The 27,988-nt window shown below is 38.9% G+C and overlaps 1 protein-coding gene and 1 pseudogene across 1 annotated transcript in view; one reads left to right on the forward strand and one right to left on the reverse strand.

Annotated features, from left to right (window-relative positions):
- Positions 1-27,988, reverse strand: part of RPGRIP1 (RPGR interacting protein 1) — a 70,135-nt gene that overhangs the window by 26,626 nt on the left and 15,521 nt on the right. Inside the window, 11 exon segments of the mRNA XM_057721278.1 lie at positions 12,212-12,350; positions 14,388-14,585; positions 14,894-15,078; positions 20,059-20,209; positions 20,673-20,816; positions 21,284-21,444; positions 22,649-22,794; positions 24,699-24,772; positions 25,529-25,675; positions 26,561-26,584; positions 27,728-27,833. Of these exon segments, the coding sequence (XP_057577261.1) occupies positions 12,212-12,350; positions 14,388-14,585; positions 14,894-15,078; positions 20,059-20,209; positions 20,673-20,816; positions 21,284-21,444; positions 22,649-22,794; positions 24,699-24,772; positions 25,529-25,675; positions 26,561-26,584; positions 27,728-27,833 (1,475 nt within the window).
- LOC130844921 (actin-related protein 2/3 complex subunit 1A-like) lies at positions 1,830-2,978 on the forward strand (annotated as a pseudogene).

Consider the following 27,988-nt stretch of genomic DNA (forward strand, 5'->3'; position numbering starts at 1 on the left):
GGACTCACACAGTCTACACACAGATGCTCCCACATAAAAATACCCATTCAAGACCAAAGTCAATAACTGTTTCTCCTAAATTCATAGAGACAGAGAAAGTTAAGTAAAATGAAAAAGAAGAGGAACTACTCCCAATTAAAAGAAGAAGAAAAAATCCCATGAAAGAACAAATAATGAAACAGACCTCATCAATCTACTAGATCCTGGGTTCAAAAAGGATGTAATGATAATGCTAAAGGAATGAAGAAAGATTATTAATAGAAATGCAGAGCACTGTAACAAGGAACTAGAAACTATAAAGAGGAACCAATCAAAATAAGACAACTCAATTGCCAAGATAAAAACCAGTCTAGAAACAATGAATAGCAGACTAAATAATGCAGAAGAACGAATAAGTGATCTGGAAGATAGAATAATGGAAACCATCCAATCAGAACAGCAGATAGAAAGACAAATAAAAATCAAATGAAAGCAACATACAAGATCTATGGGATCAAACAAACCATGCCAAACTACACATAACTGGCTCCAGAAGGAGAAGAGAGAGAGCAGGGAATCAAAAATGTTTTTGAAGAAATAATGGCTGAAAACTTCCTAAACTTAAAGAAGGAAACAGATATCCAGGTATAGGAAGCACAGAAGGTCCCTAACATGATGAACCCAAACAGATCCAGACCAAGACATATCATAATTAAAATGGCAAGAATTAAAGATAAAGAGAGGATTCTAAAGGCAGTAAGAGAAAAACAAAGAGTCAGTTACAAGGGAATGCCCATAAGGATATCAGCTGATTTCTTTGCAGAAACTGTAGGTCAGAAGCAAGTGATATTCTGAAAGGGAAAAACCTGCAACCTAGATACTCTATCCAGCAAGACAATCATTTAGAACAGAAGAAGAGAGGAAGAATTTCTCAGATGAAAAAAAACTAAAGAACACAGCAACACTAAACCTATCCTAAACAAATATTTAAGGGTGTTCTCTAACTAGAAAAGAAGAATCTATAGGAAAGGGAAAATCACAATAGGAAAGGCAAATATATAAAAGGATTGAAGATCACTTAAATAAGCCAGTACACAGACTAAAAACAATCAAAAATTTTGTAAACGTGATTATAGCTATAAATAACACAGGATAAACATGAAGATGTAAAATAGGACATCAAAATCACAAAACATGGGGGAGGGGAGTATAAACATGTAGATCTTTCAGAATGTGTTTGAACTTACGACTATCATTTTAAAACAAATAGATATAGTTATGGGTCAACATACTTGAAAAACAGGGTTAACCACAAATCAAAAACATACAATAGATTCATACAAGAATAAAAAGAACTCAAGCACAATACAAAAGAAAACCATCAAACTACAAAATGAAAAACAAAAAAGAAGAAATGAATAAAGAAGTACTGCAAAATCAACTAGAAAACAAGGTTTAAAATGGTAATAAGTACATATCTATCAATAATTAAATATCAATGGACTAAATGCTCCAATCAAAAGACATATAGTGGCAAATTGGAAAAAAAAACCAAGAACCTAAAATATTCTGCCTACAAGAGATTTATTTCAGGGTGAAACATACATAGGCTGAAAGTAAGTAAAAGGTATTTCATGCAAATAAAAATGACAAGACAGTGGGGGTAGCAACACTTATTTCAGATAAAAGAGACTATAAAACAAAGTCCATTAAGAAAGACATATAAAACTTCCAGGATCTGTCAGCTGCTCCCTCTGGGCCTTGGTCCTCTGCCCATGTCCGCCAGAGCCTGTTCACAACTGACCAGAGTCTGTGAATTCAACGCTCTGAGCCGGTCCAGACGGCCCCCAACCCCAGCTTTCTATCCTTTGAAAACACTAAGAATAATGTCCCTGAATCAATTTTTACTAGAGCCAATCACCTGTCATGCCTAGAACAGGTATCGTACCCAGATGGCCCTTAGCTGCGATAACCACAAAGTCCACATCTATAAGAAGAACGGGAGCCAGTGGGTGAAAGCTCATGAACTCAAGGAGCACAATGGACACATCACAGGTATCGACTGGGCTCCCAAGAGTGACCGCATCATCACCTGCGGGGCTGACCGCAATGCCTATGTCTGGAGTCAGAAAGGTGGTGTCTGGAAGCTGATGCTGGTGACCCTGAGGATTAACTGAGCCACCACTTTTGTCAAGTGGTCCCCGCTAGAGAACAAATTCGCTGTGGGCAGTGGAGCATGACTCATTTCTGTTTGTTACTTCGAGTCTGAAAATGACTGGTGGGTCAGCAAGCACATTAAAAAGCCCATTCGCTCCACAGTGCTCAGCTTGGATTTGCATCCCAACAATGTGTTGCTGGCGGCAGGATCCTGTGATTTCAAATGCAGAGTGTTTTCTGCCTACATTAAAGAAGAGGATGAGAAGCCAGCCAGTATGCCCTGGGGCAGCAAGATGCCTTTTGGTCAGCTGATGTCGGAGTTCGGCAGCAGTGGCACCGGCAGCTGGATGCACGGGGTCAGCTTCTCCGCCAGCTGGAGCCGCCTGGCCTGGGTCAGCCACAACAGCACTGTGTCTGTTGCCGATGCCTCGAAAAGTGTGCAGGTTTTGACTCTGAAGACAGAGTTCCTGCCCCTCCTGAGTGTGTCATTCGTCTCGGAGAACAGCGTTGTGGCTGCTGGCCATGACTGCTGCCCCATGCTCTTTAACTACGATGACCGTGGCTGCTTGATCTTTGTCTCCAAGCTGGACATCCTGAAGCAGAGCATCCAGTACAACATGTTGGCCATGGAGTGCTTCCGCAACATGGACAAGCGGGCCACGACCGAGGACTGCAACACTGCCCTGGAGACGCTGCACCAGAACAGTATCACTCAAGTGTCCATTTATGAGGTGGACAAGCAAGATTGTTGCAAATTTTGCACTACTGGCATCAACGGAGCCATGACTATTTGGGATTTCAAGACCTTAGAGTCTTCTATCCAGGGCCTTCAGATAATGTGAAGCTGAGTGAGCCCCGGTCCAGCATGAGGACAGACAGGCTGCACTGGCAGCTCCGCCTTTCGCATGATGGGGAGGAGAGCCAGCCGCCAGGAAACACTGAGGACACTATGGCGCAAACCACGTTGTGTGTTTTGTTTGAGTATAATTGGTGAAAGTGTTGGTTTTTTAAAAGCAGCCATGCTTTGGGTTTTTTGTTTTTTCATTTTGCTATTTCATTCCATTCTTGACCAAAGCTTCTAAGTAGTTTATTATGGAAAATTGTCACACTAACTTAAAGGAAGGGGTGGGAAGGTATGTAAATTGTCTGCTAAAAAATTAAATAAAAATACTGAAAAAAAAGACATAAAAAATAAAAAAAAATAAAAGAAAAGAAAGACATAGAGGGACATTATATAATGATAAAGGGGTAAATACAAGAAGAGGATATGACACTCATTATCATATATGCACCCAAAATAGGAGCACCTAAATATATAAAATGAATATTAACAGAGATAAATGAAGAAATAAACAGGATTACAATAATAGTAGAAGATTTAGGGCTTCCTAGGTGGCGCAGTGGTTGAGAATCTGCCTGCCAATGTAGGCGACACGGGTTCAAGCCCTGCTCCAGGAAGATCCCACATGCTGCGGAGCAACTAAGCCCGTGTACCACAACTATTAAGCCTGCGCTTTTAGAGCCCGTGAGCCACAACTATTGAGCCCATGTGCTGCAACTGCTGAAGCCCACATGCCTAGAGCCCATGCTCCGCAACAAGAGAAGCCATGGCAATGAGGAGCCCTCACACCACAACGCAGAGTAGCCCCCACTCACCGCAACTAAAAAGAAAGCCTGCATACAGCAAAAAAGACCCAACACAGCCAATAAAATAAATAAATAATAAATTTATTAAAAAAAATAATAGTAGAAGATTTAATACCCCACTGACATCAATGGAAGGATCTTCCAGACAGAAAATCAATAGGGCAACAGAAGTTCTACATGACACAACAGACCAGCTGATTTAATTGATATCTACAGGACACTACATCTAAAAGAAAAAAAAAACCCAGATACACATTCTTTTCAAGTGTGCATTGAACATTCTCTAGGATACACCACACACTAGGTCACAAAACAAGCCTCAGCAAATTTAAGAAGGTAGACATTATTTGAGGCACCTTTTCTGACCACAAGGGTGTGAAACTAGAAATCAACCACAGAAAGTAAAACAGGAAAAGAGCAAACACATGGAGACTAAACAACATGCTACTAAAAAACCAATAGGTCAACAATGAAATCAAAGAGGAAAACAGAAAACACCTGAGACTAATGACAATTAAAACACAAGCTTACAAAATCTATATGATGCAGCAAAAGCAGTTCTAAGAGGGAAGTTCATAGTGATATAGACCTTCCTCAAGAACAAGAAAATTTTCAAATAAACAACCTAACCTACCACGTAAAATAATTAGAACCAGAAGAAAAAACAAAAGCCAAAGACACTAGAAGGAAGGAAATAATGAAGATCAGAAAGAAAATAAGTAGAAAAGAAATAAAAAGCAGTTTAAAAAGATCAATAAAACCAAGAGCTGGTTTTTTTTTAAAAGATAAACAAAATCAAGAAACCGCTAGTCAGACTCACCAAGAAGAAAAAAGAGGAATTAAATGAGCAAAATGAGAAATGAAAGAGGAGAAATAACAACTGATACTGAAGAAATACAAAAAAATCATAGACTACTATGAACAGTTATATGCCAACAAATTGGACACCTAGAAGAAATGGACAAGTTTCTAGAAACATACATCCTGACAAAACTGAGTCAAGGACAAACAGATAATTTGAACAGACTGAACAGTATCAACAGAACTAAAATAGAATCTGTAATAATAATTAAAAAAAAAAAAACTCCTGCAAACAAAAGTCCAGGACTGGATGGCTTCACTGGGGAATTCTACCACACATAAAAAAAACTTACACTCATCCCTCTCAAACTATCCAAATAATTGAAGGGGAGGGAACACTCCCAACTTCTTTCTAAGAAGCCACCATTACCCTGATACCAAAACCAGACAAAGACATTACAAAAAATAAAATTACAGGCCAATATCTTTGATGAATATAGATGCAAAAATCATCAACAAAATATTAGCAAACTGAATCCAACAATACTTATAAAGGATAATACACCATGATCAAGTTGAATTCATTCCAGGGGCACAAAGATGGTTCAACATACACAAATCAACCAATGTGATACACCACATTAACAAAAGTAAAGACAAAACCCACATGATTATCTCAGTATATGCAGGAAAAGCATTCAATAAAATTCAATATTCTTTCATGATAAAAACTCTCAAGAAAATGGATATGGAGGGAACATATTTCAACATAATAAAAGCCACTTATGATACACCCACAGCCAACATAATATTCAATGGTGAAAAGCTGAAAGTCTTCCTGCTAAGTTCAGGAACAAGATAAGAATACCCTGTCTCACCACATCTACTCAACACAGTAATAGAAGTCCTAGCCACAGCAATCAGAAAAGAAAACAAAATAAAAGGTATCTAAATTAGAAGGGAAGAGGTAAAGCTGTCACTATTTGCAGATGACATAATACTCTACATAGAGAACCTTAAGTCTACACACAGAAAATATTAGAGCTAATAAATGAATTCAGCAAGGTAGCAGGATACAAGATTAATATATAGAAATCTGTAGCATTCCTTTATGCTAACAATGAGATATCAGAAAGAGAAAGTAAAAAAAAAAAAAATCCTGTTTAAAATTGTGTCAAAAAAATAAAATACTTAGGAATAAGCTTAATCAAGGAGGTTAAATATGTATATGCTGAAAAGTATAAAACTGATAAAGGAAACAAGATGATTCAAGAAATGGAAAGATGCTCCATGCTCTTGGCTTGGAAGAATTAATGTTGTTAAACTGGTCATACTACCCAAAGTAATTTACAGATTTAATGCAATCCATACCAATATACCCATGACATTTTTCACAGAACAAGAACAAATAATCCTAAAATTTATAAAGAACCATAAAAGACCAAGAATTGCCAAACCTATCCTCTGGGGGGGAAAAAAAACTGGAGGTATAACTCTTCCAGCCTTCAGACAATACTACAAAACTACAGTAATCAAAACAAAGTGGTATTGGCACAGAAACAGACATATAGACCAATGGAACAGAACAGAGCTGAGAAATAAACACACACAACTACGTTCAATTAATCTACAATAAAGGAGGCAAAAATATACAATGGAGAAAAGACAGTCTCTTCCAACAAGTGGTGTTGGGAAAGCTGGACAGCTTCACGTATATTAATGACATTAGAACACCCCCTTATATCATACACACACAAAAAACTCAAAATGGTTTAAAGACCTACATTTAAGACGTGACACCATAAAACTCCTAGAAGAGAACATAGGCAAAACATCCTCTGACATAAGTCTTAGCAATACTTTTTTAGATCAGTCTTCCAAGGCAAAAGAAATATAAACGAAAAGGTACAAATGGGACTTAAACAAACTTAAAAGGTTTTGCACAGCAAAGGAAACCACCAGCAAAATGAAATGACAACCTACTGAATGGGAGAAAACATTTGCAAAAGGATGTGATGGGTAAGGGATGAATATCCAAAATATAGAAACAGCTCATAGAACTCAATATCAAAAACCAAACAACCCAATCAAAAAATGGGCAGAAGATCTAAATAGACATTTCTCCAAAGAAGACATACAGATGGCCAACAGACACATGAAAAGATGCTCAACATCACTAATTATTAGAGAAAGGTATCATCTCACAGTGGTCAGAATGGCAATCATTAAAACTTCTACTAATAATAAATTCTGGAGAGGGTGTGGGGAAAAGAGAACCCTCCTATACTGTTGCTAGGAATATAAATTGGTAAAACCACTATGGAGAACAGTATGGAAATTCCTTAAGAAATTAAAAATAGAGCTACTATATGGTGCAGCAATCCCACTCCTGGGCATAAATCCTGAAACATGAAATCTCTAATTTGAAAAGACATGCACCCCAATGTTCACAGCGGCACTATTTCCAATACCCAAGACATGGAAACAACCAAAGTACCCATCAACTGATGAATGGATAAAGAAAATGTGTCATTCACACACACACACACACACACACACACACACACAGGAATACTACTCAGCCACAAAAAGAAATGAAATATTGCCACTTGCAGCAACATGGATGGCTCTAGAGAACATCATATTAAGTGAAATAAGTCTGAAAGAGAAAGACAAATAATATATGATATCACTTATATGTGGAATCTAAAAAATAATACAAATGAATCTATATACAAAAGAGAAACAGACTCACAAACATAGAAAACAAGATATGGTTACCAAAGATGAAAGGCAGCAAGGGAGGGAAATTAGGAGTATGGAATTAACAGATACAAACTATTATACATCAAATAGATAAGCAACAAGGATTTACTATATAGCACAGGGAACTACATTCAATATCTTGTAATAACCTATAACAAAAAAAAATAACCTATAATGGAAAATAATCTGAAAAAATATATATGTGACTCACTTTGCTATAAACCTGAAACTAACACAATATTGTAAATCAACTATACTTCAATTAAAAAAAAACAAAATGAAATATCACCTCATGCCTGTCAGAAGGGTCATCATCAAAAAGAACACAAATCATAAATGTTGGTGAGGATGTAGAGAAATGGGAACCCTCATACGTTGTCAGTGGGAATGTAAATTGGTGCAGCCACTGTGGAAAACAGTATGGAGGTTTCTCAAAAAACTAAAAATAGGACTACCATATGACTCAATGATTCCACTCCTGAGTATATATCCCCCCAAAAAAAACCCAAACCCAAAACAAAACACTAATTCTAAAGATACCTGCTCCCCAATATTCATAGCAGCATTATTTACAATTGCCAAGATATGGAAGCAACCAAAGTGTCCATCAACAGAAGAATGGATAAAGATGATGTGTATACAATGGAATACTACTCAGCCGTAAAAAAGAATGAAATTTTGCCATTTGCAGCAACATGGATGGACTTGGAGGGTGTTATGCCAAGTGAAATAAGCTAGACACAAAAAGACAAATACTGTATGATATCCCTTATATGTGGAATCTAAAATATAAAACAAACTAGTGAATATAACAAAAAAGAAACAGACTTGCAGATCTATAGAACAAACCAGTGGTTACCAGTTGGGAGTTGGAAGCAGGAAAGGGCAAGGTGGGGGTACAGGATTCAGAGGTACCAACTATTATGTATAAAATAAATAAGCTACAAGGATATATTAACATTACAGGGAACGTAGTCAATATTTTATAATAACTAAATTGAGTATAACCTTTAAATATTGTGAATTACTATGTTGTAAATTGTAAAAATTGTCCCCTCTGGACACTCAGATTAAAGAGACATGAGGGTGGCACAGTGGTTAAGAATCCGCCTGCCAATGCAGGGGACACAGATTCAATCCCTGGTTCGGGAAGATCCCACATGCCGCGGAGCAACTAAGCCCATGCACCACAACTACGGAGGCTGCGCTCTAGGGCCCAGGCCACAACTTCTGAAGCCCACAAGTCTAGAGCCTGTGCTCTGCAGCAAGAGAAGCCACTGTAATGAGAGGCCCCAGCACCGCAATGAAGAGTAGCCCCTGCTCGCCACAACTAGAGAAAGCCCACGTGAAGCAACAGACCCAACACAGCCAAAAATAAATGTTTGTTTTTAAAAAGATAGATGAATCTGATGCTCAAATCCAGAAGCTGCTGAAAGAAATCTAATAAAGCAATCACAGCTGACTATTGAGAGTGACGGTTGAGATCCCAGAAAAACAGACCTTCTTTTCATGACTTCATTCTCTGAATGTAGATACAAATTATCACTTTAAGTATTGCCTCTGTCCCCTTTTTTCTCTTCCACATTCCACATGTCTCTTCTACTCTTCTACATTCAATTAAATGTAGGACCACCTCATTTCATCCTTTATGACTCTTTTTTTCTGTAGAGTCATTCATTCTACGGTAAAGTAAAAGGTCTTCAAGGTTTAGGTGAACTTCTTATGAGCTTTCTCAGTGATGTTAGTTGCTGGGCCAGATGTTATGTTAGCCTTGGTTGTGCTTCTGGCTTACATGAAACATGTACAAGTTGCTTAACCTTGTTACGGATGAAATGTCTATATCTCAAGTATCTGAAGAGAAGTAAAGGTGAAAGCATTCATGAAAAAAGAAAAAAAACAACCAGAAATTCATTCTCTCACAGGTCTGGAGGCTGGACACCCATAACCAAGTCTGTGCTCATTTCAAAGGCTCCAGAAGACCATTTGCCTTTTCCAGCTTCTGGTAGCTCCAGGCATTCCTCGGCTTGTGGTCATATCACTCCAATCTCTGACTCTATGGTCATATTGCTTCCTCCTCTTCTGCCTGTGTCTCTGTGTGTCTCTAATAAGAACACTTTCATTGAATTTGGAGTCTACTCAGATAATCCAAGATAATCTCCTCATCTCAAGATCTTTACACCTGCAAAGACTTTTTTCAAATAAGTAACATTTACAGGTTATGGGGTTTAGAATATGAACATACCTTTTTGGAGTCACCACCGAACCCACTATATTATTTATTTAAATTATGAATATATTTTAAATCCCACAAGCTAATATTTTTGCTTTATACAGTCATTTATAATTAACCTATATTCTTTGCTTTTCATTCCTTGTTACATCTTTGTGTTTCCTTCTGGGATAATTTTCCTTTGGCCTAAAGAACAACCTGTAAGTTTTCTTTAACATGTAGCTTTGGAGCAAACTCTCCATTTTGATTTGTCTTTGTCTATTCTGCTTTAATTCTAAAGGATCTTTTTGCTGTGTAGAGAATTCTTGATTGGTACTTAGTTATTTTCTTTTAGCACATTGAAATTATCTTGCTACTGGTTTCTGACTACAGTTGTCGCTCTTGGTATGTCATTGTCCATCTTACTGATGCACCCATGACTGCCTTTCTTTTAAATGGATACTTTGGGTATTTTCTCTAATTTCCTGCAGTTTTTACTCTGATATGTCTAGATTTTGATTCATTTTTACTTATCCTGCTTGAGTTTCATTTCATTGAATATTAATGCCTTTTATTAGTTTTGGAAAATTAAGTCATTATCACTTTGAATATTGCCTTTGTCCCCCTGCTTTCTCTTCTCCTGAATTTAATTAAGTATAGCTTAAACCTCCTCATTTTCTCTCTTTTCTCCTCTTTAGTATTTTCCATCTTGTCTCTCCTTGCTTTATTCTGGATATTTTCACAAATTCTCATTTTAGTTGTGTCTAATCTGCTTTTAACCCATCTATTTCCCTCATAAATTTCTGTATTTAGCAGTTCTATCATTTCTATTGATTCATTGTCAAATTTTCAATGTATTTTGTAAACAATGTGTAATTGATTCAAGCAAAAAAAATCCATATAAATGGATGCCAAAATTATTGAAGAATAAGATATTTATATGGACTCAAAATATCTTCTCTACTTAATAATTACAAAGGGAAAAATGATAACTTTATGGTGGAAAAATATGGCAGATGCTTTCTCAGCCCAGAGATCACAGTTAATATCACCAATAATCGCACAAACTGACATCATGTACATCCTAACGTGATGCAGTGAAAAGGATATAATATCACTTCTGTGGTATTCCTGTAAAAAAAATTTATAGTCTGCATCTAACAACAAAGAAACATCAGACAAATGCAAATTGAGGCACTCTCTAGAGGACAGCTCACCTATATACTTCAAAAATGTCAATATCATGAAAGACAAAAGATGAGGAACTGTTCCAGATTAAAGAAAACTAAGGAGACACGACTGAATACAATTCCGTATAATCCCAGAATAGATAAGGTGGGTGGGGCAAGCCTGCTATAATGAACACTACTGGGACAAATGACAAAATCTAAAAAATGGACTGGACATTGGGTAATAACATCCATGTTAAGTTTGCAAATTTGGTAATCATACTGCAGTTATGTAATATCTTTTTTTCCAGCTGAAATATACAGCAGTAAGAGGGCATGATATTTGCAAATTATTCTCAACTGCTTCAAGAGAAAAATGATAAAGCAAAACGTGGAAAAGTGTTAAAAGTTGATATATTTGCATGAAGGGTGTATGTGAAATTTTTTGTCTTATTCATGTAGTTCTTACATAATTTTGAAATTACTTTAAAACAAAGTGTTTTTAAAAACATATCAATTTGCATAGCCCCAGTTCTTTGCTAAAGTTTTAAAGTTCAGCTTTTATCTTCACAAAGGTAGTAAACACAGCTGTTATGCAGGTTGTGTCTGATAACTCCAATGTCTGGAGTCCTGGTGGGCTTTCAGGTCAGCTCTCGTCCCTCTAGCCTGAAAGTGCCCAAAGCACAGTTCTGCTGCTCACAGGTTGAGAGGCTCAGAACTGTGCTGCCATCAGGGTGCCAGGCCAGAGTGGGAAATTCTGCTCTGGGAGGACACCTACCTATGCTGGGCAGAAATGAGATTCAGACTGTATCCAACCTCCCCATGCTAAAAGTCCACCAAAAACATGGTTCTGCCTCTCCACTGCTTCCTCCAGACCAGCAATGTCCCAGGGCTGAAGCAATTCCAGCTCACCTCTCTGAGCTCCAATCACCTCCCTGATCTAGGCAAGGTGATTACTCCCTCCCTAATTACTGGCCCTCTAATGCCTTTAAGAAAAAGTAAGATTTTTAAAAAATATATTAACTTCAGCTTTCCAGTTGCCATCAGTGGGAAAGCTGGCCTGAATTAACTAGTTTGCCTTTATTATAACCTGAAAACATAACCTTCTTTTCATTGTAACCCAAGAGCCTTGCTTTATTTTAAAAGAAATTTGGATTCATATCACAAATGAGCCAATCACCCTCCTCCTCTTATTTCTTTGTAACCATAATTCACAAGACCCTGAAGTAAATTAACATTTTATACTTGCTAGCTAGTTAAACTGGCTAGGTAGCTAGCTTTAAATACATAGATAGCTACTTTCTTTCAGAATTACAGCTTGGTTGGCCTAACCAGCACACTTGTAACATAAAACCAAGTCTAGGGTCTCCAGCACTAACTTTTCATGAAAAGTTTAGCAATAAAAGATGAAAGAAGCAAATAACCAGCTTGATAAAATAATCTAATTATTACATAGGAAAATCAGAATTTAGAAAGACAATACCATTCACAGGATGTAGGGTTTCCTCTAGTATCTGTGCTGAATGGGATGATGTCACTTCCTCTTCCTTTTGCTGATTTTTTAAACCATCATCTGTGGAGATCTTAAGCCCTGAGAATTTCCATTCAGTGTAGTTCACCTGCTTCAGATTCAAATATAATTATACATAAGTATGAGGGTAAGTCAAAACTTATCTGCACTCTGGCTGTAGAATTTATTTTAATTAACTTTTACAAAAGACAAATACATCATTTTTCGACACAACCTCCTTGCTTTTCAATACATTTTCCATCTGTCAACAAGCTTTCGTATTCCCTCGTTAAAAAAAGTTTTAGGTTGAGCTGCGAGCCATGAATGCACTGCTGTCTTCACTTCTTCATCAGAAGTGAATCTTTGTCCTTGTAGGGCTGCTTTCAGGGGACCAAACAGGTAAAAGTCTGATGGAGCAAGATCAGGACTATAGGGAAGATGCTTTAACACCTCAAAATGAAGTTTTTGCAGAGTGTTGACAGTGTGCACAGAAGTGTGCAGATGTGCATTGTCATGCAAGACTACAGCACCCCTGGACAGCAGTCCTCTGATTTTAATCTGAAGTTCAGGCTTCAGCTCTTCAATAAGCATCTCATGTAATGAGCACTGTCGATTGTTGAACCTTTTTCCCGATAATGTTCCAATACTGGCCCTTGAGAATCCCAGAAAACTGTAAGTATCAATTTTCCAGCTGATGGTTGACTTTTGAACTTTTTCTTTTCTTTTCTTTATAGACTTATTTATTTATTAATTTATTTATTGACTGTGTTGGGTCCGTTGCTGCACACAGGCTTTCTCTAGTTGTGGAGAGTGGGGGCTACTCTGTTGCAGTGAGTGGGCTTCTTGCTGCAGTGGCTTCTTTTGTTGTGGAGCACAGGCTCTAGGCATGCAGGCTTCAGTAGTTGTGGCACTTGGGCTCAGTAGTTGTGGCTTGCAGGCTTTAGAGAACAGGCTTCCTAATAGTGGCTCACAGGCTTTGTTGATCCACAGCATGTGGGACCTTCCTGGACCATGGATCGAACTCGTGTCCCCTGCACTGGCAGGCAGATTCTTAACCACTGTGCCACCAGGGAAGCCCCTGAACTTTTTCTTGGTTGGCAATTGAGGATGTTTCCATTCCATACTCTGCCATTTACTCTCAGGCTGGTAATGATGAATACATGTCTCATCACCAGTAATGATTTTCTTTAAGAAACTTTCACCTTCCTTAGACTATCAGTCCAAATTTTGTTTGCAGATATCCAAACGCTTCTGTTTACACTCTTCTGTAAGTTGTTTTGGTACCCATCTTGCACAAACTTTTTGAAACCTAAGTCTGCCGTGGATCACTTTGTTTTGAGGTGTTAAAGCATCCTTCCTATAGTCCTGACCTTGCTCCATCAGACTTTCATCGTTTAGTCCCCTGAAAGCAGCCCTAAGAGGATGAAGATTCACTTCTGATGAAGAACTGAAGACAGCGGTGTATTCATGGCTCACAGCTCAGCCTAAAACATTTTTTAACGAGGAAATATGAAAGCTTGTTGACAGATGGACAAAGTGTATTGAAAAGCAAGGAGATTATGTCAAAAAATGATGTATTTGTCTTTTCTAAAAGTTAATTAAAATAAATTCTACAGCCAGAGTGTGGATAATTTTTGACCCACTTGTATATTGTATCATAATAATTAAATGTAATTAATATTGCACAATATATAATTGACATAATTGATACAATACAAATAATGAATTATAATTATAGTAACATAATAATATTTATTTATATCATATATATGTGTGTATATATATTTTAGGTTACATAGTACTTTAATCCAGTTTCCTATGAAGTAAAGGCAGTATCAAGTACATAGTAGATGTTCAATAAATACTTGTTCTTTAATTTATTTTGATTACAGTTGAAGTGGCCTGGTTAGGACTGTTGTACTAAAGTTCTAAGCATAAATTACAGAGTCCATAATCTGTTGATTAAATTACATTGAAACGAAGCGAACAGTCCAGAGGTTTATTAAAATATTTACATTTGTGGAAACACATGCTCGCCACAAAAAGCCACGATTATGCTTATCTTGTGTGCCTGCTTCTGCTTCTACCTCTGAGAATAATATATTTGGGGAACCCATATTGTAGTTCTTCAGGGTTTCTAAGGCCTTACCTGTAGTGTATTTCCATTTACGATGTGACTAAGATACTCCATTCTGTTCTTTCCTTGGATGCCTGTTCTTTTGCCATGTTTTCTTCTTGAGTAGCCTGCAACCTGGTGTTCCCTTTCCTTTCTTTCTCCCACCTGAGGTTTTCTCTTAGCTTGATATTTGCCAGCTTCAATGGGAATCTCAGTAGATAACATCTGGTCCTAAATAGAAGGAACAGAGACAGCCTTACAAGATGATAGTTTAACAGCCTTGATACTCAAGAAAGGGATTTGTGAGCTTGCATCAGACTTCATTTCTCTCCTGCCATAGAGCTGAGAGATGCCATCTCCTCCCCCCCCCACAATAAAACTCAGTATTTTGCTCTATCCATAGCCTCATGGCACTAAGAATGATGCAGATTAAATTTGCAGAACACATGGCATTCACAGATGGAATTTCTTTTACCCCAATTTTAATACTGCCTGCTTCAAATCAAATCTGCTGTGCAGGATTGGTGGAGATCTGCTACCTGGGGAGGACAGGAAGTTTCTTCCTCTTCACTTGAGGTATCTAAACTGTCCTTAGTGTCCTTCTCCTCACTCTGAGCTTCTTGTTTCGGGAAGGTCTCCGGAGGTAGGTAGCGAGACTTCCAATCCAGTTGCACCTGAACAGATCCACTGGGTTTCCCCCCAGGGTCAGTGAGGTTAAAATCACCTGAGAGACACACAGACATTAATAAGATCTGAGCACATGAAACAGGCAAGTTAGTGTTTATCAGCACCTTATCTATTACCTCCCCAGTTTGAATTTCACCATATTTTGTTTGTAATTAATTAACATCCATCAAATAATGATGATGACAATGCACTCAGAAGTAACACAAAATACCAGTGAATATTTATATTCACTCAGAATATTTACTTCTAATATTTACTTGGAACATTTATAGAGGAAGATGGGTATCTCCAGGTTCAGGAAGGGATAGTTAAAAGATGTACGGAGAGGTAAAGCTTGCTTGTCGTCAGTCACCCAGCCAATAAACAAGAGCACATTCTTATTACTATTACCGAATGGTTGCTATGCCTTAGGCATACTAAGAAAACCATTATCTACACCCAAGTGATCCATATTTCTAAAATAACTAAAGCAAAAAATACTTAAGCAAAATGGCTTTTTCCAAATGCCAGACTTCTGATTTGTAACACTGATTAATTTAACAGATGGCTCACAGTGCCTCTCTTTGGCAAGGGACGAGTTATGAGCAGAAGTGTCAGCCTTTTCCTTTTTCTTTTTTCTTTTTTCTTTTTGTTTTTTAAGCGCTTGTGGTATTGGGAGGAGCGAGGCCTCACACACTTCCTGGAACACCCAAAAGCTTGTTAAACATGGTTGATACTGGCTGTACCCACTCCCACTTCCTAACGAGAGCACAGACACTGTGGCCTCACCCTCCCAGAATGCAACCAGAGAGCTGACCCTTCTTAGGTGTACAGTACAACCCTGGCTATGAACATATGATAAGGTAGAATGGAGTTCAGCTCCATATTGGGGGCAGGGAGGAATCCTAGAAATTTGTCATGGTGTGGCATGGAAGACTAATTTGGGTATAATGTTTAAAAGAAGTGGGAGAATTACGGGGGAATGTTAAGGGCATAGCATAATAATGTGACTTCTAGTCATGTGCTAAGAAACAATAGGCTTTAAGTAAAGACAAGTACTAGAAAGCACTATAGAGATGGAAAATGTTTCAGACACAGAGGTATGGACTTCAGATTGGTGGGTCTACCCACTTGGGAATCTTGCTTCTGCTGCTGAAAAGAAGAAGAAACCAATGTTTCCATATGATTAGTGAGGCTTTAAGTCTACTCTCTGGCTCTTGACAATATTCTCAAATCCTTTCAGCAGGTTTTAAGAGAGACTGTTCCAAGCAAGTAATCAAAGAAAAGTAGAATTAGGACAGGAAGACAACACTGGCAGAGAGGATAAAGACGTAATAACCTTGAACTCCCACCTTTAATGGATTTGTTTTGTGCAAGAGGAAGCAAGGGCACTTGGACTCGGCCAAGGTACGAGCCAGGCTTTGAGTCTTCATCATCAAAAACATACACAGACAGGGCCTCCTGCCTCAGATACTGATCCAGGTCACAAGTCACAAGCACTGGGAATCGAGCCCGGTCTCTGAAGCAGGGATTGTTACTGGCTGGAATGATGGCAGTGTCATGGTCAGAAAAGGTAAAGAAGCGATACATGGCGTATGGACTGGGTTGGGCTCCGGGCCATCGACTCTGGAGGCCGCGGCATCGAATGATTTCCACTCGCAGCTCATTCTGATGCTTCCAGGTCTCTGATCTGGGCTGAAAAGATGTGGGTCTTGGATTGAGGGAAAGGGCAGCTGAGACAGTCGTTGCAGGTGAAGCCAAGCACCTTTTATTAGGAAGAACTATGACCTAAAGAATTGCTGAATCCTGACTGGGTCACAGAGAAGCCTAATCAGTGACTTTCACCTGTCTGCAAACTGGCTCTGGCAGATAATTATCTGGGGGAGAGGCTGGCACTCAGGCCTCATCTTAGGGATCGGAACAGAGAAGCCATTTTGTGCACAGCAGGGAGAGGTAGCTAGCTTCAAGGGCATGATTTCATTTCAAGGGAAGGACCTGATTCCTGATCAAGGGAAGGACCTACTAGTTGTGGTGTGACAGTTTTTCTCTTTCGTACACAGTCATCAAGTACTTATTGAGAGTGGAAGACTGAGCTGTTCTCCTGAGTTGCTTGGCTGAGTCTCCTTTGAGATGCATGGGTATATCCTTTTTCTCACCTCATCCTCCTGGGCCTCCCAGGCTCCAAGCACATTGGCTGACAGGTATGCCTGGGCTTTCTTTCGCTTATTGCATGCTTGTAGGCTGGATCTTATGGGGAAGTGCAGCCTCATCCAGTACTCTAGCACCCCGAAGACATCTCCACCAGCTCCTGGGTAGCAGAAAGTATGAAAGGCATCGAGGATACAGATGGTGTGGCAAGGATCAAGAATAAAGGCAGAGGGCTTCCTAGGTGGCGCAGTGGTTAAGAATCCGCCTGCCAATGCAGGGGACACAAGTTCGATCCCTGCTCCAGGAAGATCCCACATGCCACGGAGCAACTAAGCCCGTGTGCCAAAACAACAAAAAAACAAAAAGAATAAAGGCAGAGGAAGAAAATGGGAAACCACCAGAAGAGCAACTATACACTTTGAGAAATTCCACATTAGTCCTGGGAACTGTGGGAGGTTGACAGCACTTACCAGTGAGTGTGGCAGAGCCATGGACTCTCTCCACAGTTTCTAGAACCCTGTCAAAGCAAATCCATCCAGCTGCAAGGGTGTGGTGCTCACTGGCTATAGCCTGGTGTAGATCAAGCTGGGCTGAAGCCCCTTGAAGGTAGTGCAAGAAGAGGGAATCTGTCTCCACCACATACTGAGAAGTAAAGTCATAGAGGGGTTGCGGCCCCACAGCTAGTGGGGTGCAGTGGGTTTCAAAGTCATAGAAGGAATAGGTGCAGAAAGTGGTAGGCTGAGTGTCTCCAGCCTGAGCCAGGGCAGCAGGTGTCAGGAAGGCCTGGTGGATGTGCAGTTCAAAAAGATTCTCACTCTGATGCCGTGGAGAAATGTCCACTTTATCCTCATCTCCATGTTCTGGCAGTGGTTTCAGACATAACGACAACTGTCGGGTACCATAAGCCACATCTTTGAGTTGTTCTAGAGGGGAAAGAAAACTGCCTATCCATTAAAGGGTAGGGAATTCTTCCTTAGGGTAAAGGAAGGTGGACAGAAAGAGAATAAAAACCATGGTGGAAGTCCAAGTTGTGACTATTTCAAGAAACCATGTGATTCAAAAAGAAAAGCAGTAGAATGGCAACCAGGCGCTTTGGATTCTGATGGCCAAGTAATCCAAAGCCTACTTTAGAGATAAGGCACAACATGAGTGATTGGAAAGTAAATGCTAAGCTCAGGAAAACACTGGAGGCACAATCTCATCTATAGGTGACATTGTGTTGGCTTACAGCAGGATCCTATGAATTGATTGATAATTCCATTACAGAGCACTAGAAACACAAAATGCAAATATTTCCAAAAGTCTGAGATATTGGCCCTGAAGAGAATAGCAAGTTACAGTCATGGCGTCTATTAGATTACACTGGGCCCCATTGCGATGATTCCTCTTTTCCAGTCAGATCAATCACAAGAATCTTCATTCTGTTAAGAATTTAGTTTCATTGTAAGAAGGCAAAAAAAAAAAATTAAAAATCCACTTTAAGTCAAAGAGTAATGGAGTAAAAGTGGGGGAGGGCACTTACTGAAAAGAGGTTGACAATACTGGCGAAGAGATGTAAAATAAAGATATGTAAGACCGTCCAGCAAATCTGTGCGTTACCTGCCATGTCCAACCAACCAGAAATGTTGATATATAGCTTACTTCAAATCAGGGAGTATTTGAGTTGTCATAGTACGTTGATGGCAAAGGTCCTATTTTAGGAGTTAAAATAGTAGAAGAAAATATTTTGGGTACATCAGAATGTCTTCCTGCCCAAAATAAGTGGAATACAGAGACTGGTGAACGGTTTCTTAATTGATAAGATTAATATAAATAAAATATATTCAAAATTTTACATTACATGACACAAGGTTAATAATCTAAGCATATAAAGAAATTCTACAAATTAATAATATACTACTAAGAAATGAGTAAAGGGCAGGAACAAGCAAGACTCGAAAGAAAGAATATAAATAACTGGTAAACATATGAAAAACTCTTTAGCCTTACCAGTAACCAAAGAACTATAAGTTAAAGCAAAGGAATCATCAGAAGTAGGTTAAGGGTATTTATCCTGCACTGTCCCGGGAGAAAGACCCTGAATCTGAAAGACAGAATTTCAACCCAAAGGATTTTCTTTGTTATATGGCAGGGACCTCCCTTCACTCTAGTTCCATGCTAAGTATCCTTATTGATTCTGCTTCCTCAAGAACAAGCTGCCCTGAGCATATTCTCTAGGCAGCAAAAAAGAGCCACTATCATGAACAAATGAACATTCTGGTGTAAATATCAGTCTTTGGTGAATTTGGTTAGTATGGGTCAGGTCTCTTACTACCGGGTATAATAACAGAGCCAATTTTCTCAACATGTAAGGCTGAGACCAGATCCTGGTTAACAGTGACTGAATTAAATATAGGAAGTATCACATTATAAAATTTGCATGTGTCAATCATCCACCTGTTATGTAGATATCCTCAAACAGCGACAAAGAATTCAGGGACTTTTAGAGAGAAATCATAGAAAAGGATGATGAGAAATAAGGGATGTAGCTCTATTACCTCACAAAAACTGAAATCTACGCCTGGCTTGAGGAAACAATTGAGAGAGGGAGAGTGTTACCCACCCTGAGGGCCAAAAGTGATACACTCTTATTTTCAAAATAGATTCAGCAATTGCAGAGCCCTGTTGAAACTCTCCAGAGAAATCAGAGAAAAGACACTGACAAGATGCAGGAGAAAAAGCTGCTAACCATGTATGAAAACAACAAAGATGATAGGATAATCAAGACTGCGAGGGATAAGTAATATATCGAGACATAGAGAGGGCCCTCTCCGACAGGTGCAGAGGGGAGCACGGGCATTTTGCTGTGTGACAGATCCTAAGAGGAAGCGAACAAAGTACTAAGACTTGCCGGACATTGGAAGGCCATGGCTTCTTAAAATACCTTCCAGCTGACTGATACGCTTGTTCTTGAGGTCTAGGAGTTGATTCAGCCTCTCCAGTTTTTCTTTGTGGTCTTTATTTTCATTATCGGCTTTTGTCATCATCGTCTCCAGTTCCTCCTGAAACGAAATAATGTCTGAACTTTTCTATCTCAGTGGCCCAGAACCAAAGAGGCCAGATAAAAAGCTGCTACTTGCTGGGTAAAGAAGACTCCACTATCTCCTTAGCAGGGCAGATTCATCCACTAGAAAAAGGCTTGGGTTCCCCACAGACCCCTCTAGGACCAGTTGTGCTCTTAGTGCCATAGGGTAGTATTTTTCCTGGGACTGGCAAAATTTGAAGCCAGAAGCTTCCCACTTGCCATTTTCATTAACTGGCCCCTTCTGGCTTCTACTCCCAAGGTGCCGTGGGCATGTGTGAGTCCCCAAGTTCTTCAAAGGAAAGGACATCCTGTGTTTGCATAGGACAGCATATCACCACGCATCAGCTCTGGAAACTCGGGTCTTGCTTCATTCCCAGTCTTGTAAGTGGTTCCCGTGTGCCTATTTATCTATCCCCTTCCTGAACCATCTTTTCTTGCACCTGATAACACATGTTGATTTTGCGCTGCAGAATAAGCATGTCTCTGGTCTTCTCTAGTTCCAATGTGGTCTCCGCATGCGATACTTGCAACTCACTTAACATCCGGGACAGTTTCTTCTCCTCTTGGTTTTTTGGTTCACAGGGCTACAGAGGAAAAAGCATTGGTAAAAGGCAGTATAAATATGATAGGTACAGTAATAGCTATTCTCTAAAACAGCTGTTGGTAATAGTAAAATACTAGCAGCAGAATCTACTCCAAAATGTAGAAGAGGACCTGTGTTACTTCACAAGTGCTCTCTCCCCTAGTTCCTCATGTTCAACAGCAGCAGTGAGTAAGTTATACAACCTCCAATGGCTGTTTGCTCTTCAGCAGATCATTGCAAGTCCTCATCTGAAAAAGATTCTAAATTTTATGAGCTGTACAGTGTGGGAAAAGTCTGTGGAGTTCATGAAGCTATCTCTACCCTCAGCCTTCTCATATCCTTCCAAATATTGTCCTCAGTCGGGACAAAATGTTATTCACTTAGTTTTCTAGTCCCTTCATCTTTTCAAGGGATATTTGCCAGCAATCCCTCTGTAGAGGGGACTTGCTTGATAAAAGATGCTCCTACCTCTATCTGAGTGGGCTCTTTGAACAGAGCTGGGTGAGTGGTTGGTTCAGGTTGCCAGTCAGGAGATTGGGAAATTGTGTCTTTATTTTGGAGGTCCTCCACTTCCTGTTTATGCTTCTGAAGCAAGTTGGTGACTTCAAGCTTCAGATCCTTGTTTTGAGCTGGAAAAATATAATACAGAAAGCTGAAACTCTGTAGTTACCAACAATCATGTTAAAGTTGGCCCAAGTGTGAATCAAATTTTCCCACTAATGTTTAATTCATTTTATAAACTTGCCCTTAGAGAAAGAATTCTCTTATTTCTACAAAAGGGTTCTAGCTTATTGACCCTGAATTGACACTTGGACTCCAATACAACAAAAAACACCTGCAAAACTGTAGTATAGAAAGGAGAACTACCACCACCACAACAAAAAGCAGAGCCACTTGACTGAATGGGATAGTCCAAACTTATTGACAGCACCATTTAATTCAGTATCTCCCCAACACTTCTCCTACTCCATCTGCCTTCTATGCTATTGGTTCTGTGACACCCACCTCTACTCCCACCCTGACCTGGAGGGAGGGAGGTTGGGCATTTGGACATATTCATGTGTGTTTCAGGGAAGGCAGGTGACCAGTGTTTAGTGTGATCATTACATTATCATGCATTAGAGAGGAGGTTAGGTTAGATTATCCCCAAGTCTTCACTTGTACTTCATACACACTACTAGCGCCTTAGCATGTGCTTTATCCTTTTATGGTTCCTGCCTCTGTTTTTCTTGATGTACTATTTCTTTTCTTCCACTCTTTTATGTGAATATAGTAGAATATGATGAACTGTAAGTTTGGTAAGACTAAATATCATGGTCCAGGCTAGCAAAAATAAGGGGGACAGAGATCCCTTTGACAGTATTTAAAAACTTCAGAATAACTGCTGTGATCCAGGAATTAGGACGGGGGAAATGGCAGTGGTAACCAAGAGCAATATTTTGCTTCTCATTTCAGGTATCAGATGCTAAAACAAAATAAGACAAAACAATTCCCAACCAGCCTAAAATGACTGATGAGAATAAAAGGCAGAAAAATTCATTTTCAATACTTTCAATAAATAAAATGACTGTTTAAAAACATTATATATTAAGAATTGGCATTCTCTCACATGGAAAGTCATTATATAGGGAAAAGTATATGTGTGAGGCAGGTGCCATGCTTTCTTGATTGTGAATCTGATCTGACTGTCAGTGTTCTTATTTTAGTTATCCAGGACCCACACAAAAATTGGATCAAGTGATGAGACTGGAGAAATGCTGGCCCAAGTTCCCTTCACCCCAACCAGATGTAGAGGATGCCTCACTTGAGAGAGCTCTTTAGGGCTTGACCTACCTTTCTCTCTTGACAGCTGAAGTAAGACTTCTCTCTTCTCCTCCAGCTCAGCATCCAGCTGATCCTGCAACTGAGAGACTTTCTTCTGTAGCTGCTCCCCTACAAGCTCACTGCTCCAGTGAGGCTGATTACTGCTATTCAGCATGCTGAAAGTGGGACGCAAGTACGGAGGGAGGGGGAAGTTGTCAGATGGACACTCAAAGGTGGGTGATATGACGTCTTTACCACACAGTTTCAGCATCCCCTGGGCCGAGCTCACCATTCATTTCCCTACATGTTTTTTCTGCCCCTGCTTTCTCTGTAACTGTCATTTACCAACTGCCTTGGAACTTTTGGGTCCTATTGAGGAGTTGCTTAATATCACTTCTGTTTAGGTCTCAAAACCCCCTGAGCAAACAACCCAAGTCATATCTATTTCCCAAGGAACTTCTCCAGCATGATGGCTTTCTTCAGGCAGGGAACTGTGTACCAAGACATTCTCAGGCCTGTTAGATTAGAAATAAGGAAGAGAACAGTCTTCTTTTCCTTACTCCATTCCTCTGTCTACCTTCAGCTAGTGGCTACTTTAGAGAATACTTGCCTTTGAACTAGATTGTAAATTGTTACACTGAGGGGCAGGAACTAAACTTTTTAATGACTGCACCCTGTACACCACTATATCTAGCTGTCAGGGAAGACCCATCTTGAGTGTAAAACACACATGAACAGTTTTTGATTATTTACACAAGTGAAGTGACATTGATAATTGAGCAATTGTTTCTGCTTATGTCTTTTTCCTATTTATCATTTTAATAAATGTGGTCTAAAAGCAACTTGTTTAAGTTAGTTCTGAGATTTCTTGGTACTTCCTGCCTGTACATTACATGATGATCCAAGAAGATAATGTTACAAATAATGAAGGCAAGAGGCCCATAGTAATGTTTGCCACAGGGAGTCTTCAAAGTGGGTAATCCACACCCTACCTTATTTCACTGAGTTGAAGAGCATCAGCTGTTCCCAGGATGCAACCTCCCCAATCCACCCCTTGCTGTGTTTACCTTAGAAGGCAAGTTTAATTTTTTTAAACTTATAGGTATTTTTAATTTCAAAATTAATACATAAACACACATACAGAATAAAAGTGAGGGGGCCTCTTTGCCCTGTTTTAGTCCTTTCATCTCATTAAGTTTGTGGATCCACACACACATGCCATAAATTAGGTTACAACACAATTCTTTTGCAATTTCATTTTTCTTTTAACAGTATATCTTAGGCATATATGTACCTCATTTTTAACAGCTTTATACTGTTTCAATGTAGGGGTTCAACATGATTTATTTAGCCAATCCCTATCAGAAGAAATTTGAGTGGTTTCCATTTTTTAAATACTAATCAAATTAGCAATGTAGTAATTACCATTCTTACTACACAGATATCTTTGCACATATACAAGAGGATTTCCTTAGTTTTGATTCCAAAAAATGGGTTATCTGGCACAAAAGATATGCACACTTAGCATTCTGATAGTATCAAATTCCTTTCCAAAGAGTCTGCCAATTTATATTCTAACAGTATTGAGTGCCAGTTTCCCTGTATCCTTATCAAAACTAGGTATTATTTTTATTTTTAAAAGTCAGAGGACTCCCCTGGTGGCACAGTGGTTAAGAATCTACCTGCCAATGCAAGGAACACGGGTTCGAGCCCTGGTCTGGGAAGATCCTACACGCTGCAGAGCAACTAAACGCATACACCACAACTACTGAGCCTGAGCTCTAGAGCCTGTGAGCCACAACTACCGAGCCCAAGTGCCACAACTACTGAAGCCTGTGCACCTAGAGCCTGTGCTCCGCAACAAGAGAAGCCACTGCACTGAGAAGCCCGCACACCACGGCGAAGAGTAGCCCTGGCTTGCCACAACTAGAGAAAGCCTGTGCACAGCAACGAAGACCCAACGTAGCCAAAAATAAATTTATTTTTAAAAAATTTAAAAATAAAATAAAATTCAGAATGCATTTTTCTATAATTGTCTTTTATAACAAACACTGTTTTAAGATTCAAACTTGGTACTCACTTTTCTAAGAGTTTGTCATAATTGTCATTCAGCAATTTTCGTTCTTTTTCCAAATCTTCAACTCTTTCCTGAAACTAAGAATGATAGTAGAGTGCCTGAGATAAGATTTTAAAATCTATTGCCTTGCACAACTTCTCCCTTTTTTGTTTCAGGGTGGGATTTGGGTGCGAGATTTTCTATGTTCATCACCTATGTCTTTGAGGATCCAATCAACTATAAAGACTTTAACCAAATGAAGTTGTGACAGATATTTTTATTGGAATTAATGAGGAGTCTCTGAATTAAATTTTCATGGTGTATGGGTTTCTACTGTTAGGGAAACAGCAGAATATTATAATAGAGCAAAGACTTTGGAGAACAGACAAATATTAATCCCAGTTTTTCTCCTAATGGTGTAATCTTGAGTAAATTATTTAACTACTTGGAACCTCATTTTTCTCATTTGAAAAAATAAAATACCCACATTTTTGCTAAGATACACTTTTTCTTTTTGATAGGTAAGAAGTAGATTTATTTAGAGAGAAACACTCCACAGACAGAGTATGGGCCATGTCAGAAGGTGAGAAAGGCACCAGGGTATAGGGTTATCAGTTTTTATGGGAGTGGGTGATTTCATAGCCTAATGAGTGGGAGGAGTATTCCAGCTATTTCAGGAAGGGGCAGGGATTTCCAGGATTGGACCCACGACCATTTTTTGATCCTTATGGATTTATGATCCAGTGAGTATAGGCTGGAATCCTCACATAGCCATAAGGTACACTTTTTAACATCTCTGAAATTGGAATGTAGCATACAATTGATGGTATCTTTCAATTATTGTTGTTATTTACCTCTTTTAGTGTTATCTGCAGGATGGACACATCTTCCAGTTGGCTTTTCAAGCTCACAGCCTTCTTGCTCTCCTCCTTCAGTTCTGCTCTGAGCTCATTCACTTGGCTGAGGAGTGCATCGTGGGCTGCACCCAGGATTCCCTGATTCTGGGGCAAAAGGAAAGTTGCTCTGGGAATGTTTATATCATTCAGCAGGAGGGGTCTCAAGATACCAACAACCTGAGCATTTCCCTAGTGGATGTCTCAAAGAAGGGCTTTGATTTATAGCATGTTGTCTTTGCACTGTAAATTGACCTTGTTTTTCACCCTAGCATTTCTCAGGAAGTACCGTTTCCCTGCTAGTGATGATTTTCCACTCTGGGAAACTATAATTCATCACTGGAGCCTTGATTTTCCCAAGGTTCAAATTCAACCCTGATTCTAAGTGAAGTGCCACCTTTCTCAGCAGCCTTTACTTTCTAAGCTATTTGAATACTTTTTATGATGAAATATTTCTCTGCAAAAGGCACCTAGCAAAGTGACATATTAACTCCAGAAGTTAAGTGCATTTTTCTGGTGGATCCTTCTGGTGAGAAACAGCTGTGGCTGGTCATGTTGGGAACTCTGCCTTAGTGACTCTGAATCATGGACATTCACCCAGCTTCACCTGTACCCCACTCACAGTGGTGCAAATATTTAATAACACCAGAGAAGGTTTGCAACAACTTTACTGTATCTCACCACCTCACGTGCTAGAGGTGCTAGAGGACTACTCTTAGGAATTTTTGAGCAAATGCTATAAAAGCTGAAAACTCATAAGCTGAAAACTACTATTCCAAATATTTCTCAACTCAGATCTCATATTTCAATTTTTGTGAAAACAATGCAATAAGTATCTTCTGATAACAGCAATAGTACCATTTGTCTTGATACAAATTATATAACATAATAACTTCGATTTAGTTGGCTAAATTCTGGTGTTATGTTACTTGAAGGTGAAGATTCATTCCTCTGATTACTAAGAAACAGATTTAAGGAATCTTCATTAAATACCTTCTGGAGCAGAGTTTCATATGCCTGTGAAAAAGAAATAAGTATTATCCTATTGATACAGCAACTTGATGTTTATCTCTGTAATACAAATGTTTAAATATTTATTTTAAAACATGTTATAAAAAATTCCCATAAATCAAGTCAATGTGTGTGCCTGTTTACTAATTGCTGCTCCTTTTCCCCTGCCCTAGCTTGCCAGCAGTCTGTGAATATAGTAGATCACAACATTTCTTTAAAAAGGATGAAGGGTCATTCATTCACATTTGCATTGCACTTGGTGGATTTTCCAAGAAAAAGAATTTTTATTTTCAAACTAGGTGCTATCTCTTACCCATTATGCTTCAGAAAGGTCTCTTTCCAGTTTTAGAAATAGAAAAAAAAAACAATACCAAACTCACACAACAGCTACTACTCTGTTGAGTAATTACTATGTGTTACATGTTACTGTGTGTTTCATTATCTCTTCCATTATGATCAGCATAGCTGTTTCACATTTATTATGTCATTTAATCCTTACAGAAAATCTGAGAGGTATTGTTATCCATACTTTAAAAACGAGACACCCAAAGCTCAAAGAGCTAACTCATTTGCCCAGAATCACACAGCTTTCAAGACGCTGAGGCAGAACTTTACCTCAGCCTGACTCCAGAGTCTGCACTACTCACCACATTTTACTGCTAAGGGATTAAAAGGATGCAAACTTAGCTTAGTATATGTGTAAGAAAGCATGACTAGAAAGGTAAACTGCTTAAAAAAACACACAAATTACAAAATCTACACTAAAAAGTTATTTTAGGTCATCTTTACTACTACTGCTATTATGGGTAAGGACATATTGAAATTTAGAATGGCTTTCTCCTTTTTTCCTTTAATGCAATGGAGGAATAGATGGATTTTTAAAAAATCTAATTCCACAAATGTAGCTATTTACCCATACAATTTTAAAATAAATTTCTTCCCAGATTTCCTGTCCTTTCCGTGCTCCCAAAATTAACCAAATCAAAAGAATATGAGCATATGCACAGTTCTCTACAAAACATAGGTTTGGAGGTTGGCCTTGTAAAGAGGCCTTTAGTCTCCCATGTGTAAAATGGAGAAAATAATACAACTCTCTTAATTAACTGGTTTTCCTCCCCCCAAAAAGCACAGCTGATGATGGCAACTTACGGCTTGAACTTCTCTTAATTGTGCTTTTGTTATTGCCAAAGAGGTATTCCTTTCATGTAAGAGCTTCTTAAGTCGAATCAGCTGTATATTCTCCTTAATGGAAGCTCTGGAGAAAGAAGACAGTGCTAAAATGTCTGTGAACGGACAGTGTTAAGTATCTATCCACCCCTGTGGATATGGACAGGGACACAAAAAGGAAGATCATTATTTCTGAACCTAAGAGATCAGGTTTTCTTGACCATTTGAAAGGTACTGGAGGAG

The sequence above is a fragment of the Hippopotamus amphibius genome, chromosome 2 (genome assembly GCF_030028045.1).
Source record: "Hippopotamus amphibius kiboko isolate mHipAmp2 chromosome 2, mHipAmp2.hap2, whole genome shotgun sequence".
NCBI lineage: Eukaryota > Metazoa > Chordata > Mammalia > Artiodactyla > Hippopotamidae > Hippopotamus > Hippopotamus amphibius.